General features: G+C 36.2%; 2 protein-coding genes across 2 annotated transcripts in view; one reads left to right on the top strand and one right to left on the bottom strand.

The window, feature by feature from the left end:
* LOC107733474 (proto-oncogene Wnt-3) overlaps positions 1-7,587 on the top strand; it is a 43,765-nt gene extending 36,178 nt beyond the window's left edge. The window contains exons 3-4 of the mRNA XM_016545105.1: positions 543-808; positions 5,661-7,587. Coding sequence (XP_016400591.1) covers positions 543-808; positions 5,661-6,140 — 746 coding nt within the window. The 3' untranslated portion in view covers positions 6,141-7,587. The remainder of the gene's footprint in view (positions 1-542; positions 809-5,660) is intronic.
* A 4,234-nt stretch (positions 7,588-11,821) lies between these two features.
* LOC107733448 (vesicle-fusing ATPase-like) overlaps positions 11,822-17,179 on the bottom strand; it is a 25,291-nt gene continuing 19,933 nt past the window's right edge. The window contains exons 18-22 of the mRNA XM_016545064.1: positions 16,024-16,042; positions 15,604-15,717; positions 13,766-13,818; positions 13,600-13,673; positions 11,822-12,584 (exon numbers count right to left, since the gene is read on the bottom strand). Coding sequence (XP_016400550.1) covers positions 13,643-13,673; positions 13,766-13,818; positions 15,604-15,717; positions 16,024-16,042 — 217 coding nt within the window. The 3' untranslated portion in view covers positions 11,822-12,584; positions 13,600-13,642. The remainder of the gene's footprint in view (positions 12,585-13,599; positions 13,674-13,765; positions 13,819-15,603; positions 15,718-16,023; positions 16,043-17,179) is intronic.

Genomic DNA, 17,179 nt, shown 5'->3' on the forward strand with positions numbered 1-17,179 from the left:
GGACGGCGCCATCTGACCAATCACCGCAGTGAGGGCTCACAGAAAGGAGGGGTTTAGAGAGAATGATTCTTTGAACTGCTTCGCACGAGTCGTTTACGAATCATTTAGAAATTAGGTCAAATTAAATCTATTTTTTGAGAAAACTAACGTGTTTTTTGACCTTGCATGCATATAAATCTGTTTTAGGAGACTCATAAAACAATATTAGCAACCTTAAAAATGGCATAATAGGGGCACTTTAACAATACATTGGGCCCTATTTTTACTGACTTTTCTTAGAGTGTACTTTCTTCTGAGGGACACAAAATAAGATTTTTTTTTCAACACACACTCCAAAAAATAAATAAATAAAATTTTTCTCAAAATATCATGTTCCACAGAAGAAATGTGAACTATCCCTTTAAAAGCCATCATAGCTAACCAACTCTCTATGTTTTGGACCAGGACATGTGTCTGTCAGAGCAAGGAAAACTTATAACAGCCATAACATGAAGAAATGTTTACACAAATGTTATTAAAAAAAATCTCTTTCTTTTCTCTAGCCACAAGAGAGTCTGCATTTGTTCATGCAATTGCCTCAGCTGGAGTGGCGTTTGCAGTGACCCGTTCATGTGCGGAGGGGACCTCCACAATGTGCGGCTGTGACTCCCATCATAAAGGCCCGCCGGGAGAGGGATGGAAGTGGGGTGGCTGCAGTGAAGATGCAGAGTTTGGGGTTTTGGTGTCTCGAGAGTTTGCAGACGCTCGTGAGAACCGACCAGATGCTCGGAGTGCCATGAACAGACACAACAATGAGGCAGGACGGATGGTAAGAGACTCATGATCTTAATTTCAAAAATAATGTTGATGGAAAGTATTCTATCCCATTTTATATGAACAATTCTACGTACATTACGTTCAAAAGTATGGGGTAAGATTTTTTTTTTTTTAAATTGATTAATACTTTTATTTAGCAAGGATGCATTAACTTAACATTTATAATGTTACAAAAGATTTCTTTTTCAGATAAATGCTGTTCAAAAAATACTGAAAAAAGGTTTCTTACTTGAAAATTAGTTTTCAACATTGATAATAATAAGAAATGTTTCTTGAACAGCAAATCTACATATTAGAATGATTTCTGAAGGATCATGTGACACTGAAGGGCTGCAGTGAAGATGCAGAGTTTGGGGTTTTGGTGTCTCGAGAGTTTGCAGACGCTCGTGAGAACCGACCAGATGCTCGGAGTGCCATGAACAGACACAACAATGAGGCAGGACGGATGGTAAGAGACTCATGATCTTAATTTCAAAAATAATGTTGATGGAAAGTATTCTATCCCATTTTATATGAACAATTCTACGTACATTACGTTCAAAAGTATGGGGTAAGATTTTTTTTTTTTTAAATTGATTAATACTTTTATTTAGCAAGGATGCATTAACTTAACATTTATAATGTTACAAAAGATTTCTTTTTCAGATAAATGCTGTTCAAAAAATACTGAAAAAAGGTTTCTTACTTGAAAATTAGTTTTCAACATTGATAATAATAAGAAATGTTTCTTGAACAGCAAATCTACATATTAGAATGATTTCTGAAGGATCATGTGACACTGAAGATGAGTAATGATGCTGAAAATTCAGCTTTGGGCTATCACAGGAATAAATTACATTTTAAAATATATTAAAAATAGATAACCAATTTGAAAATATAATCAATATTACTGTTTTAATGTTCTTGAACAAATTATATTGTGTTTTTGAACAAAATGCAGCCTTTGTGAACTTCTTTCAAAATAATAATAAAAAAAAAAAAAATATATATATATATATATATACTTTGCAGTATTCGCTGTAAAATATGTTTACAATTTATTTACCTCTTGATTTGGTATAAAAAGAGGCCTTTCAAAAATGAAAATTTCTTCTATGGGATACAAAAAGAGATATTTTTTAAAAATGTCTTAGTGTTTTTTTGTCCAGTCAGTGGGGTCCATTGTTGTTTTGAATCCCATTGACTTAAACAGTTCTTCAGAATATCTTTTTTGTGTGTTCCACAGAATAAAGAAAGTTATACATGTTTGGAAAGACATGAAGGAACAGAACTACTGTGGGTGGCCCGTTAAAATTCCCTTTTATACAAAATAAAAAAATATATATATATATTTGTCAGATTGTGTAAATGCAACATGCTATACAGAGTATGTACAATTTACTTACGCAAAATAAGCAAAGTGAATTCATTTCTGACCCTTCCCCTTCCAGAAACCCTCTTCCCTCTACAGTACATTTCTTACCAGTGTTGCCAATGAGTGCAAGCCATATTGTGTGGGAGGGACACACATACACACACCAACTCCGCTACACACTCTGGTGTTGATTATAATAGTGTATCGGGGTTTGCTCTAACACCTCTGCCTACGGAGCTCTCCCTCGAGTCTGCAAAAACCTTTCAAACAGAACTCTTAATTAGATGGAACAGAGGTCATCTAGAACCAGAACACAAGCACACACAAATACACTCCCACACAAACACTTCCTTCCTTCCTTCTTTTACTCTAATAAATAACATGGACATTAGCACTTATTTGAAGCTGAACTTTCTGTCTGACTGGAAAAAAAATTAATTGCACATTAAAACATGTTCACATTTCACAGCTTGTTGTGAGTGAGATCCAGGCAGTCAAGCTGTACATATTCATGCCTTCACCAGCTCGAACTATAACTCACCAGACAGAATATATATCTTTCCGAGCCCAATTTTTTTGTCACCCTCTTATTTAACAACTTTTGACCCCAATTAATTCCAAAGTATGACATTTTGGTGTCTACATACTTAAAGCCTTATTGTGTATTTCTTCATTTAAGTATCCTTATATCTCCCCCTGTGGATATCATTGTCAGTTTTGAAACTTAATACTGTGTCCACTCTTTGCCAGAGGGAGACATATGTAATGTGAAAAGATAAAAGCTGAGAAAACACACCATGTTTGTGAAATCACTTTAGGTGAAGTGTGTAATTTGTGCACCACACCAAACAGAAATGCAAAATAATTGCTGCTTTTCTCATTGCTCGGACAAACAGGTAGTTCCGCCCCCAAACTCACACAATTGGCTGAGCAAACGTTGTTATTGTCCTAGTCGGGCCACTGAAACAGATTGTGATTCCGGTAGTACCACAGAAATTACACACTTCACCTTTAAGCCAGCAGGTTCATGATAACAATGAACAAAGCCGTACTTGTGCCGCTCCTGGGTGGGTCTTACCCTACATTTCACAAAGGTGTTAATGCACCACAGATCTGTCAAATATCTCCTCATCCCTTTTCCGAGAGACTTTCAACTTTAAAACTGGTATTTTCATGAGAAATTACTGGGTAATTACCTCTCTTATCCTTTCATGCTTCTCATAACTTGCATCTGTACTGAATCCGTGACAATCAGTTGGTGGTTTGCAGAAGGCAGGCAGGGAAGAATAACACTGGGGTTCAGGGTTTAGCCCGTCACTGCTGCTGTCATGATTCAGAATTGGAGTCTTTTGCGCTAAAGGTGCTTAAGGGGCAATAGGCGAGACCACACTGCAACAGAACGCCGCTTTGATCAGCGAGGGACCACAGGAGCAGGCACTGAGACAGTCGGCCCTGTCAGGACCCTCGCATGCGCCATTGTTTTCGACGCAGCCTGAGGGACCCGCCCAGGGCCCAAAGAGTTCGGGACATGATGTGAAAATTAGTTTTCAACATTGATAATATAAAGAAATGTTTCTTGAACAGCAAATCTACATAGAATGATTTCTGAAGGATCATGTGACACTGAAGATGAGTAATGATGCTGAAAATTCAGCTTTGGGCTATCACAGGAATAAATTACATTTTAAAATATATTAAAAATAGATAACCAATTTGAAAATATAATCAATATTACTGTTTTAATGTTCTTGAACAAATTATATTGTGTTTTTGAACAAAATGCATGCTTTAGAGTTCGGGACATGATGTCAGCGGCCCCAACTAGACCCCCAGGGACCTGCAAACACCTGCCTTCCGCCGCAGCTGGGGAATTCTGCAGCTAAATATAGCGAGAGAATTAAGGCAAACAAACCAAAACAAAGACATATAGTGCCGGTGGCGAACTCCATTAAGCGGGACTTCAGAAGAGAATTAGCCGAGAAATGCAAGGGCCTGTCTGTACGCTCAGCACCTGAACAACACCTGTGGCCTGAGCCTGAGAGCATGCAGAAGAAGTTGCAGTCCAGGTTGTTGTAGATCCTGATTTAAAAATCTGCTTTAGAAAGGGGAGGGTGACAACACAGGCAATATTTAGTCAATATCACATATGTTAAAGATTGCTGTACAGGATGTAAGCCAGAATTTGAATATAGCAGGTAATCGGAGCGATGATATTTACAATGATATTCAGCACGACTGCAATTGTGATACTGTTTTATGCTATAATATAATTATAGACTAACCAAGACTTGTCATGGCACTTACATATTATTGCTCTTTGGTTGGTTTTGATTGCTTCTATTTTCCTCATTTGTAAGTCGCTTTGGATAAAAGCTTCTGCTAAATGACTAATGTACATGTAAATAAATTTTTTAACAAGCAACGCTTCAGACAAAATTTGGTTACAGATAAACCCTTTGCGATCCTGAAGAAAGAAAACACAACAACCTCCAAAATGCAAACTTTCAACTCCGCTCCGCTAACATACTCTGATCTGAAACACCACAAATCTGTAAAATTTCCCAGTTACTTTTAAGCGAAATGGCAGTTAACAAAATGTAAAGGAATGAATTGAGTCTATTTAATAATTCAAATAATAAAAAAAATTATAATTAATTAAAATGTTTTTATTTACATTTTACAATACTAAAAATATATAATAAATATAATATAATATAATTAAGAAATCATATTTAAAATATAAGCCTGAAGAAAAAAGCTGAAAATCAATAATACATTTCCTGATTTAATAATTGACACATTCTGTCATACTGTCCAATGACAGACCATCTTATTTCTTATTTGAGTCATATGTGGAAGAGGGGGTGTGTCTTAAAATTGAGTCAAAGTTTCATTGGTTGCTGCAACAAGTGAACTGTTTTAAACTTGATTGTTGGTTGTTGGTAAAGTATCTAGCAGAAAAAAAGGAAGAACGCAACTGGCAAATATTTTGTCAAAATGCTATTTAAAAATGATTTATTCTCTTTTTTGTTTTATTTAACTGCAATTTAAAATGTGAATTCAAAAATGCAATTGAACTCACATTTTCAAATGCAATTGCATGTATTTATTCATTTAATAGTTAACTTTAAAAATATTTGGTTACGGTTTATTTTAATGTGTCCTTGTTACAGTGTAATTATACATGTATTAATTAGCTACATGTAGTTACTACATGGTTAGGGTTAGGATGAGGGTTTGGATTAGAGTTGCTTGCATGTAATTATGCATAATTTATTGTTATTATAATAGTAAGTACATGTAACAAGGACACCTTAAAATAAAGTGTTACCAAATATTTTATAAAAGTTAAAAATAAAGTGATTTATTTACATCATTTGATTTATTAAATGGCTAATGTATTTCCACATGTTATTTCTCAATCATTTTAAATGGTCCTTGATAGATAACAGCAAACTAATACCAATTCCCAATGTTTTGTCTTTTCCAGACCATCCTGGAAAACATGCACCTGCGCTGTAAGTGCCATGGACTGTCAGGCAGCTGTGAAGTAAAGACCTGCTGGTGGGCTCAGCCTGACTTCAGGCTGTTGGGGGATTACCTGAAAGACAAGTACGACAGTGCCTCCGAGATGGTGGTGGAGAAACACCGGGAGTCCAGAGGCTGGGTGGAAACACTACGGGCCAAATACGCCTTCTTCAAGCACCCCACAGAACGAGACCTGGTGTACTACGAGGGATCGCCCAACTTCTGTGAGCCGAACCCGGAGACAGGCTCATTTGGCACCCGGGACCGCGTCTGCAACGTGTCGTCGCACGGCATCGAGGGCTGCGACTTGTTATGCTGTGGCCGCGGCCATAACACACGGACAGAAAAGCGCAAGGAGAAATGCCACTGCATCTTCCACTGGTGCTGCTACGTCAGCTGCCAGGAGTGTGTGAGGGTCTACGATGTGCACACGTGTAAATAAGTGCAGGAAGAAAGGGACTAGTGGACATTAAAGGATGGAAAGAGAGAGAAGGAGAGGGAGAGACTGAGAACACACACAAGATAGCGGCATGTTTGTGGTAGAACCCTTTACTAATGTGCCCTTTTTGATCTACACGCCCCAAAAGATGCCCATGGTGAGCATCACGGTTACTACTGCCATTCCTCTCACTCTTTTTTGTGGCAGGCATTACGTCTGCAAAAGAACAAAATGCCTTGTTATCATTCAGTCTTCTTTATCTGTAACACCATCTCTCTGATCATCTCGCCCTGCTGCCCAAGGGCCGAAACAGGATATGTTCAAATACAACCAATGACACTAGGCGCGCATTAAAGAACAAGAGGAGGGGGAAAAGCACGACAGGAAACTCTTGGTGAACTACTGAACGCTGGGTCTCGAAATATGCCCTGCTATACTACTGAATCCAATGTAATGCCCGTGTTTTTCCCTCATGATTTCCCAATCATATTGTACACTCCTATCACAATCATATCATGGAACATATTGCTGTTCGCTACATAAAAACTCTGTAATTTGTTTATACAGCAGTTTGGAGGGATGCAATTGATATATTAGCGTAGGGGCGGTGCAAACAGGAAAATGCATTATGGGTACCTTCTGATTTTTGCAGAACATGTACATGCAAAGTCATCGGTGATTCTCCTGGATGAGTGCAGGACAGCTGGTGAAATGCATGACAGCAGAATTCAACGACACACACTGGGCTCACGTGCATCCGACCAGTAAAATTTGCACTTACAAAACTACTAATGAGTATACTAATTCTAGAGATTACGGTGATTATTTTTTAACATATTCTTTTTGATAAAGCTCCTCGTATATGACTGTGAAGGCTCCGTTTCAACACTTCCCTGTCGAGAAGTTTGCGTAGAGGAAGGAGAACAAGCACGCAGGAGGAGGATAGTTAAGGAAAGAAATAGGAGGGTAAATTAAAGAGGGAAGTAGCAACCCAATTTCATGAAAAAACACAACTAGATGGCGCTTTCGTATGAAGGTCATACAAATTTATACGAAGAAGCCACCAATTTGCGAATTGTCATGAGAGTTTGTTGCATGTGGAGGACTGCTGTGGGTTCGAGTGTGTGATAAATGGAAGAAAGACCAGCTTTACAAAGCTGCAACAGACTAGCGGAGGTTTCCATAGGACATGTTCTGACAGTCCCATACGCTTCCCATTAATTATGTTTAACTACGCAACGCTAGTTTCACATTCACACCGATCCCTGAGGAGCCCTCTCACCAGTCACATCTACGCTCCCTTTCCCATTTCTCCTTCCGCTATATCCAAAGTTTTGTACAAAGCCTTTAAAAGTTCATAATTCCCTTTTTATTTTATAATCTGAAAATGTTATGTTTTTATAAATATTATTTATTACACAATGTATATATCTGTATGACTGAACTAAGATTATATATTTGAAGAACAAAACAGTCTCATGATTTTGCTTTTAAATATAAGACTGACTCTTGCTCTGCTGGTATATGCTATGTGTAGCCTCATTTATAGCAATATATAATGCAGATAACGACACTTTTAACAACAGATTATTCAAATAAAGCATACACTGTAAAAAAAAAAAAAAAATCTGTGACATTTACGGTAAAATACGGCAAAAATATGGTAGAAACATTTTAGGTTTTACAGGCTTAACTTAAATTCACAATAAAAAAACGTATTTCATTAACTGATGTAATGTTAATATACCTGCATATTGAAGTACTAATATCTGTTTTGAACAACTGTAATGCTGATAACCACCAAAAACAGGAGGTGATGAGAAAGTCACGATGAATCAAAACTCATCACAAACAGCTCTTCCACAAGCTGAGAAGGGAAATACTAATATATATATATATATATATAGAAAGGTGCACAGTGTCATTCACACAAACACTAAACACCATCGTAATGTTAATAAACCGGCATATTGAAATACTAATATCTGTTTTGAACAACTGTAATGCTGATAACCACCAAAAACAGGAGGTGATGAGAAAGTCACGATGAATCAAAACTCATCACAAACAGCTCTTCCACAAGCTGAGAAGGGAAATACTAATATATATATATATAAAGCTGGAATTTTAACAGTATTTTACTGTAAAATTACATTAAATGTAATTACAGTTATTCACCGTATATAGTATGGAAACTTACTGATAACCAATTAACAGGTTTTTACTGTAGCATTTTTAGTCTTTTACTGTTAAAATGACAATCATTTTTTACAGTGTAGCATAAAAATAAAAATAGCTAAATAAAGGGTTCAATTTACCTGATCACAATCATCTGATCCTCATGTCTGCATCTACTCTGTCATTCCAGCGTTGACATCATTCTGTAGGTTTGGAAACGGACCTCCGTTGTCTGCACTACAGTAGCGCCACTTAATGACAGAGTAAAGCATGACACAATGAACACTACAAATATTGACTGAAATAAAGCTGACTTCTTTTCATGTAGATATTACTCAATCGGCTCCTGTACACACAGGTCAGTTTGAGAGTCGCACCTGTTATTACTCTGACAATGTGAAGGTAGCCTATGTGATAAGACCCGATTCCAGAATCAAATCACTGAGGATGCTCTAGCCTTAACTGCACATCAATAGGCCTACAAGACAAATTTTCCCCCGTCCACTGTTATTGTTATCATTATGTCAGTCATTGCAATTTGTAGAGTGAATCCCACATTTATGCGGATGACACTCCCGAAAATAAACAGCATGTGTGTGGCTGTTGGTCATCTTATTAGCATGAAAAACTACATTTTATTCAAATTCTGAATGAATTATATACTGCTAGCCAAAAAAGCAAACAAAGAGCATTCACTTTATAATCACTAGAAAGCTCATTTCAGTTTATTCACAATGTCACAAAGTTACGCTACAACTAATTAATCTCTCTACTACCTCGCACAATGAATATTATTTACATCATGTCTACACCTTGGTGTCTACACGAGCGGATTCTGACTAACTTATTGTAAACACTTCTGATTGGCCATTGCATTAAAGAAATCAACAGTTATGACTGTGATTGGCTACGTTGCTCAACGCTGCGTTGGAAATAGAAACGGTTAAAGCTTTCCTGACCGCAAACACAAAGACGCATTGGAGCGTTTGCAAAATCTGCTTAGCACCCCCGTAGAACCGGGCCTGCAAATTCAATGACTCTTTTTATCCACAGAACTCAAGTTTTTAATAAGTGTGTTGTAGTTCGGTTATTTTGGTCTGGATCAAAAACGTAAATTACACATATTGTTCACACTGCCATTTTTAACGGATTTTGCACGGAGATCGGCAGACGGTGGTTGGGACGCCTGTACCGAATTGTACTCAACAAAAAAAAAATACGTTGCCTCATAATAATAATAATAACAACTTATTTTTAAAAAACAAAGTAATATTTTCAGCCAACTTGAGTTGTAGCTCTGGAATCAATTAATATTATATCTTTATGTTATTATTAAATCCACAGCTATACTACACGATAAACTTATTTAGCATGTATACTTAAAGGGATAGTTCACCCAAAAATGAAAATGTACTCATACACATCCTCAGTGGTGGACAGTAACGAAGTAATTTAATTTCGTTACTGTACTTAAGTACATTTTTCAAGTATCTGTACTTTACTAAACTGAGTACTTTTACTGGAGTAATATTTTATAATACGGACCTGTACTTTTACTCAAGTATTTGATTTGTGTACTTCGTCCACCACTTAGCTTCCGCTAACTGTCATACGCTCGTTCACGAGAGAGTGGCGTCCAGCGGATGACGTAAGCGTAGAATAAACTCCGGTGAGAATATGCCTGTTTTGTCATAAACAAGTTTTGTTTACAGCAAAGGAAAACCAGTGTCCTCTTGGCTTATATCAAAATCCTCCAACATTTTTCTTTACAAATCCTCATTTTGTACTAATTCGTGACCGGTGTTTTGTTTTGCTCTCCTCTGTGTTTCCACGTTCATCACTTCTGCGTTCGTCACTGCATTTGCCTACGTGCTACGTCATCCGCTGGACACCACTTTCTCATGAACGAGCGTAGGACAGTTAGCAGAAGCTAGAGATTTAGGTTTATAAAGTTGTAAAAAGTTAATTTCAACATTTACTCCCCTTATCCAGTTCTATGCAAAGCATGCTGGGAACGAAAAATCCACTACCCAATTCCAAAAGGTTAACAAGAAAATGTCATTATTTTATTACAGCTTTTTTTTCCTTTTTTTTTTAAGAAATTCAATTAACACAGAAATTTGAGTTTAAATTACACACAATATTTAGTGAATGTAATGAACATCATGTCAGGTGAACTGAACAAAATAAAGTTTGCAACTTAAAAGGTTTAATTAAATCAAATTCCAATTTTGTAAATTGTAACCATGCATTTATTTAAGTTGTGGTAATGGGCAACACAGCTCTTATGACAAGAAGAACCAGCAAGTATGCTTGAGCATTCTGTCTTTTTTGAGCATTCTGTCTTTGGTCCATACTGGGTTCATATATCAGTCAAACTGTACCAAAGCTTGCTTGGGAGTGGACCAAGATCCACCGTTTCATGGGTTCTTGAGCCGCTTTTGTGTGCGCACCAATGTTCAGATGGCAAAGCTCACGCTTATTCAACTATAGCGCACTAACAGAGCAATTGCACCAGAGTAGACAGTTCATTTTAAACCAGACCTGCTAAGTATGAACACAACCTTAGTTTCAATTTAAAAAAAAGCTAATTCTTACAAATCAACAATAACGGCAGTCATTTATTGCCATCTTAAAACCGCATTTTAATCAGGAAATCATTGAAGACATTATTTATATTTATATGTAATAGGAAATTGCAGTAATTAATTCCTCTACAGGTTATGCCATGAAAATATAATTTATAGTCCAAATGTTTGACAATAAAGGCAGCTACTACAAGTACTAGTGTGTGACATGCATATTTAAGTTGTGGTAATGGGCAACACAGCTCTTATGACAAGAACCAGCAAGTATGCTTGAGCATTCTGTCTTTGGTCCATACTGGGTTCATATATCAGTCAAACTGTACCAAAGTTTGTTTGGGAGTGGACCAAGATCCACCGTTTCATGGGTTCTTGAGCCGCTTTTGTGTGCGCACCAATGTTCAGATGGCAAAGCTCACGCTTATTCAACTATAGCGCACTAACAGAGCAATTGCACCAGAGTAGACAGTTCATTTTAAACCAGACCTGCTAAGTATGAACACAACCTTAGTTTCAATTAAAAAAAAAGCTAATTCTTACAAATCAACAATAACGGCAGTCATTTATTGCCATCTTAAAACCGCATTTTAATCAGGAAATCATTGAAGACATTATTTATATTTATATGTAATAGGAAATTGCAGTAATTAATTCCTCTACAGGTTATGCCATGAAAATATAATTTATAGTCCAAATGTTTGACAATAAAGGCAGCTACTACAAGTACTAGTGTGTGACATGCAGTCCAAAAGTTGCAAAGATCCAAAATGTATACAAACCTCAAATTCTATATTTAAATGTGGTTCAATCACTATGACTTTCACAGTTCAACAGTAGAAGTCATAAAGGGGTTATAATGTTTTGAGAGAGAAGGTATGCATGTAAGAGACATAAAGAGAAAGAAGAGGAGAATTCAAGGCCAATGTGAACTATCCTGGCACTTTTGGCAGACTGGCAGAAGGGAAGTAGGTCGCAGGTTTCCGTCCTGTACACAATGCTTAAGGCCACTATGTTACCCATTAGACTGGGGTGAGGGGCTGAGACCAAGACCTTTCCTATGTTCCTGACATGGAATGTCCCAAGCAATATAAGAAGGACGGATAGTTCCCTTTAAAAAAATATATATATACATATATATATATATATTTTATTTTTTTTTCCTAGTCAATAAAAGCAATAAACAAACTGCAACAATATACTGGCATGCTAAGGCACAGAAGTGAGCATTTCAATATTGTTATTGGCAGGCACTAACCGTTAAGATAATAAGTCCATCCATGACAAAGAGAAAAGCGAGCAGAGGATTTGGTCAGAGAATTTTACCATTGTTAAATTCACACAGCCCAGTAAGGACACATTTAGGAGTAAGGCATTATTGACAGGAATGGTTCATGTCAGTAAATACATATAAATATGATACATTATATATATAAACACCTTTATATACATGCAGGTACTATTTAAAAATTCCTGATGTCATAAGACAACTGAGGCACTGTACAAATATGACCCTTTGCACTTGTAGTGAGGAATCAAGGAGCTGGTGTGTCTGCATTTGCCATGGAAACATGCCGTACATATACTTAAGGAAAGTGAGGGATAGAGAGATATGCTGTAGGTATGTCTGCTCTCTCTCTCAGTCTCTCAAGTGCACTCAGTGTTTTCCTGACTCCTTTAACAGCTTCTGAAATACATGGCAGAAAACACAAACAGGAAACCTTATGAAAAAGTGCACATGTATAATGTGAATGGATGAAAGCTAAAACAAAGATGACAAAAATGAAATCAAAAATCTTATTTTCATAATAAACATCCCTGGTGTCATTTTGAATGATTTAACAATGTATATTATTTAAAGCAAAAAATATGAATAAATAAAACATGCACTATCATTCAGAAGTTTGGGACTGGTAAGATTTTTTTTTACTGCATGTGAAAGAAGTCTCTTAAGCTCATCAAGGTTGCATTTTTGTTGATCAAAAATACAGTAAAACAGTCATCTTGTGAAATATTATTTCAATTTAAAATAACTGTTTTCTATTTGAATATATTTTAAAATGTAATTTATTCTTGTGATGGCAAAGCTGAATTGTCAGCAGCCATTACTCCAGTCTTCAGTGTCACATGATCCTTCAGAAATCATTTTAATATGCAGCTTTCTAGCTCAAGTAGCATTTCTTATTGTTATTAATGTTTAAAATAATTACTTAATTTTTTCGTAATACTTTTTTTTAGCATTCTTTGAATAATAGAAAGTTTAAAAGAATAGCGTGTACAATGTACAAGTTTTGTAACATTATAAATGTTTTACTGTCACTTTTGATCAATCTAATGCATCCTTGCTGAATAAATTTTTTTTTTTTTTAAATCCCAAAATTCTGAATGGCAGTTAAAAATAAAATTGCCCTCCGACCTCTGAAATATTTTGTCCAATATACAACTATTTGAAAATCTGGAATCTGAGGGTGCAAAAAAAAAAAAAAATCAAAATATTGAGAAAATTGCCTTTAAAGTTGTCCAAATGAAGTCCTTAGCAATGCATATGATTTTTGGCATAAAAGAAAAAATGATAATTTTGACCCATACAATGTATTGTTAGCTATCGCTACAAATATACCAGTGCTACTTATGACTGGTTTTGTGGTCCAGGGTCACAAATGTGTAAAAAGTAAGGCTTGGTAACTACTTGTCAGTCCTACCAAAATAGCCTTGGCTTGTCAGGCTACTCCCCTGCACCCAAGACTATATGGCCACATGTTTGTCAGAGCCCAACCTGGAGAACAACATAAACAACATATTAATGATAACAATCAATATGATAAAGGAGGAAAAATCCATTTGAAGCCAACCAAAAAATGGCCTTACGCTCCTTCTCTCAGTAGTGCCAAGAACTTGTTAACTCTGTATTCCAAAGGCATCTGAAAAATAATATAGAAAAATACCCACAAGAGAGGTGAAAAATGAAGAATAAATGTGAAATCAGAAAAGAAAAAAAAAATCTTTGTTAGTTACACTGCTGTAAATTCCTTGCAAGCTCCCTTTTCTGGAAAGTTCTGAGATGTTGAAAAGACAAAAACCTTGTCAGCTATGTAAAGCCTGGAGGGTTCGGAGGGGCCCTGAGTTTGCCTGTGAGGAGTTGGGCGGCAGTAAATGGCAGTCGGGAAGGGGAAGTGACAAGACTAGTGATAAATCCAGCAGGCTGGCGTACCTGTGTCACCCAAGACAGGAAGAGTGATAGACAACCCAGTCCTCATCCCCTTGCATACTATTGTTATTTGGTGATGTTCTGAGTGAAATTTACATGAAGTAAAAATAAATCACCCCAGATTATTTTTATTGTACGATTCATTTCCTTATGCTTTAATGAATTGTCTAAGGAAAGATTAATTAAGGAGCTGCACAGGTTTAATCTTAGTCATGAACTAAATTGTGCCGTTAACTTTCCTTTATAGACTAGAATGTGATTTAAGGACAGGGTAGAGCTCTGAGGAGGGAGATGGCACCAAGGAGGAAAATTAATGAAGGTGTATGCAATAACTTAGCTTTTCAATTGCCTGGGGCTGTTGGAGAAGTGGAAATTACTGAAAGAATAGAGGGAATGGAAGGAAAACGCAGTGCGGCTGTGTGCAGCATGTCCCGGCAGACTCTTGTCTCATTCCTCTCTGAGGGGAAGCACCAGCGCTGCCACATTACTGCATACCACACCAATTACACAGCATCCAGCACAAACACCACTGCAACTCCAATTACGCCACCACAAAAACTAACAAACATGACTATAATTCTCATTAAACAAGACTAGCAATAATCTAGAACTATAATGGCTTAAAAAAAAACGGAATCTTTTCTAAATTACAGGTTTTCAAAAGACTCAACATTGGCTTAATAAAGCACAACAGTGACTGGCCAGTTTTTCAGTGGCCTTGGTTCCAGAAGTATTTTTCCTATTATTTTCTCCACAGGGATTTCAAAAATGTCTTCAATAAAGAGTTCTAACCAACCTTGTCTGAGGTGGATCACATAATCACAAACACTGAAGTAAAAAAAAAAAAAGTATTTTATATAAACTAAAATTATAAAGCTGTTTTCTATTTTAATATATTTATAAATGTATGTTATTCCTGTGATGGCAAAGCTGAATTTTCAGCTGTCACATGATCATTCAGAAATCATTCTAATATGCTGATTTGGTGCTCAAGAAACATTTCTTATCATTATCAATGTTGAAAACTGTGAAGATTTTTTGATGAATGGAAAGTTCAAAAGAACAGTATTTATTTGAAATAGAAATTTTTTTCTTTAGATTTTTGAATAAAAGCAATATTTTGTACAAAAAAAAAAATCTATTTATATTTTTTTATATTTAATAATATATCATTTTAACAGTATTAAGGCATTAAGCAGCTAACATTATTGCAGGATTTTTGAGAACAGTCTGTTTTGGCAGGGAAAGTGAAAGGCTTCAATCAACTCCAGAAGCGGGCCATACACACCAAATTACATGCAGATGAGGAATATGGAGTTCTGTTTATTTGTGCGTGTCGAGAGAGAAGGCGCATCTGGAGGGGCTTGTTTTCATTACGATGCCGTAAAGCAATTGAATTTGACATTGACTCAAGCCGCAGATGATTTCGCAGGAAAAGCTGTGACTCAGAGAGTCGTCTAGACAAGCCGCAGGGTGAAAAGGTCTTTCGGCATCTCACCTGCAGTGACATCTCAATGAGCATCTGCAGCTTCTTAATGCCGAGCCACACCGTTTGTCCTTTCACCTGTTTTGCGATAGTTGCTCGCTCTTCTTCCTGGAAGCCCCCGAGAAGCTGAACCACACAGAAGAAAACAAACAGTCAGTTGTAGCCTAACAGTCAAAAACTATGGTCCTTTAGTTCACCCAAAAATGAAAATTCTATTATCATTTCCTCACCTTCATGCCATTCCAAACCCATATGAACTCATTTCTTCTGTGGAACATAAAATATTCTTGAAAAATGTTTCAAATATTTTTGCACATACAATAAAATCAATGGGGTCCAAAACAATACTGAACCCCCATTGACTTTCACTTTGTGGAAAAGTGCAAAGAAAGCAAGTCATGCAGGTGGGAGATTAAGGATGACAGAACTGACATTTTTGGGTGAACTATCCCTGAGATTTGCATACAACATAGATCCATAGCTCCATTTTTTCTTCAAGAAACTTGTTTTTCTGCCCCTCAAACCTATCATAGTGGCCCCAAAACATCTGTGGACACCTAAGTCATACTTTAAAATGCATGAAAGTTTTACATTATATAGTAAAATATTGAAGTTTCGGGCACACTTTATTTTAAGGTCCAATTCTCACTATTAATTAACTATTAACTATGAATTTTGCCTCAATAAACTCCTAATTTGCTGCTTATTAATAATAAGGTAGTTGTTAAGTTGAGGTATTGGGTAGGATTAGGGATGTAGAATATGGTCATGGAGAATATGTGCTTTATAAGCATTAATAAACCGCCAATATGCAAGTAATACGCATGCTTATAAGCAACTAGTTAATAGAGAGAATTGGTCCCTATACTAAAGTGTTACCAAAGTTTCTTAGTTTCATATGATAATACTATAGATTTACGGTTCGTTATCTGCAAAGAAATTATTTTCTCATGAAAGTGATAGTGTGGTTTAACTCTGTAAAGCCTGACAACAGCCTGAAATAACAGTAAGAAAAATCTATCAACTCACCCAAGACCCGACTCCCTGCTGAGTGCTGCTCTATACAGTCCTGATCTGGAGGAACAGACCCTCAGCTATTCAAAACACCTTACAAACACAGCACAACACCTATTCCTGCCCAACATACACACTCACTGCCACCAGGCAAGAAGACACAACAGTAGCTTGTTGGGGGACCTGTACGCTATGAAAAACTTTCAAAGTTTTCAAATGGAGACAAAATATAAATGTAGATTTTGGTTACTGGTTAAAGTCAAAAGAATGTTTAAATCGCATTTGATGAATCAAAAGTTTTAATTTGAAATAGATTTTTTAATATTATAAATGTCTTCAACGTCACTTGATCAGTTTAACGCCTTCTTGCTGAATAAAAATATTACTATTTTTATTATATATAGGGTTATTATATATATATATATATATATATATATAAAATGTCTTACTAACCCAAATGTTTGAACAATAGATATGTAAAAACTAGACAATTTAATATACACTATCATTTTTTGACTGCTGTTTTTTGTTTTAGTTACTGCTTACTTACTAAAGTGCGGAGTCAAACAAATAA

Source organism: Sinocyclocheilus rhinocerous, unplaced genomic scaffold, assembly GCF_001515625.1.
Source record: "Sinocyclocheilus rhinocerous isolate Xijiao unplaced genomic scaffold, SAMN03320098_v1.1 scaffold2385, whole genome shotgun sequence".
In the NCBI taxonomy this organism is placed as follows: domain Eukaryota; kingdom Metazoa; phylum Chordata; class Actinopteri; order Cypriniformes; family Cyprinidae; genus Sinocyclocheilus; species Sinocyclocheilus rhinocerous.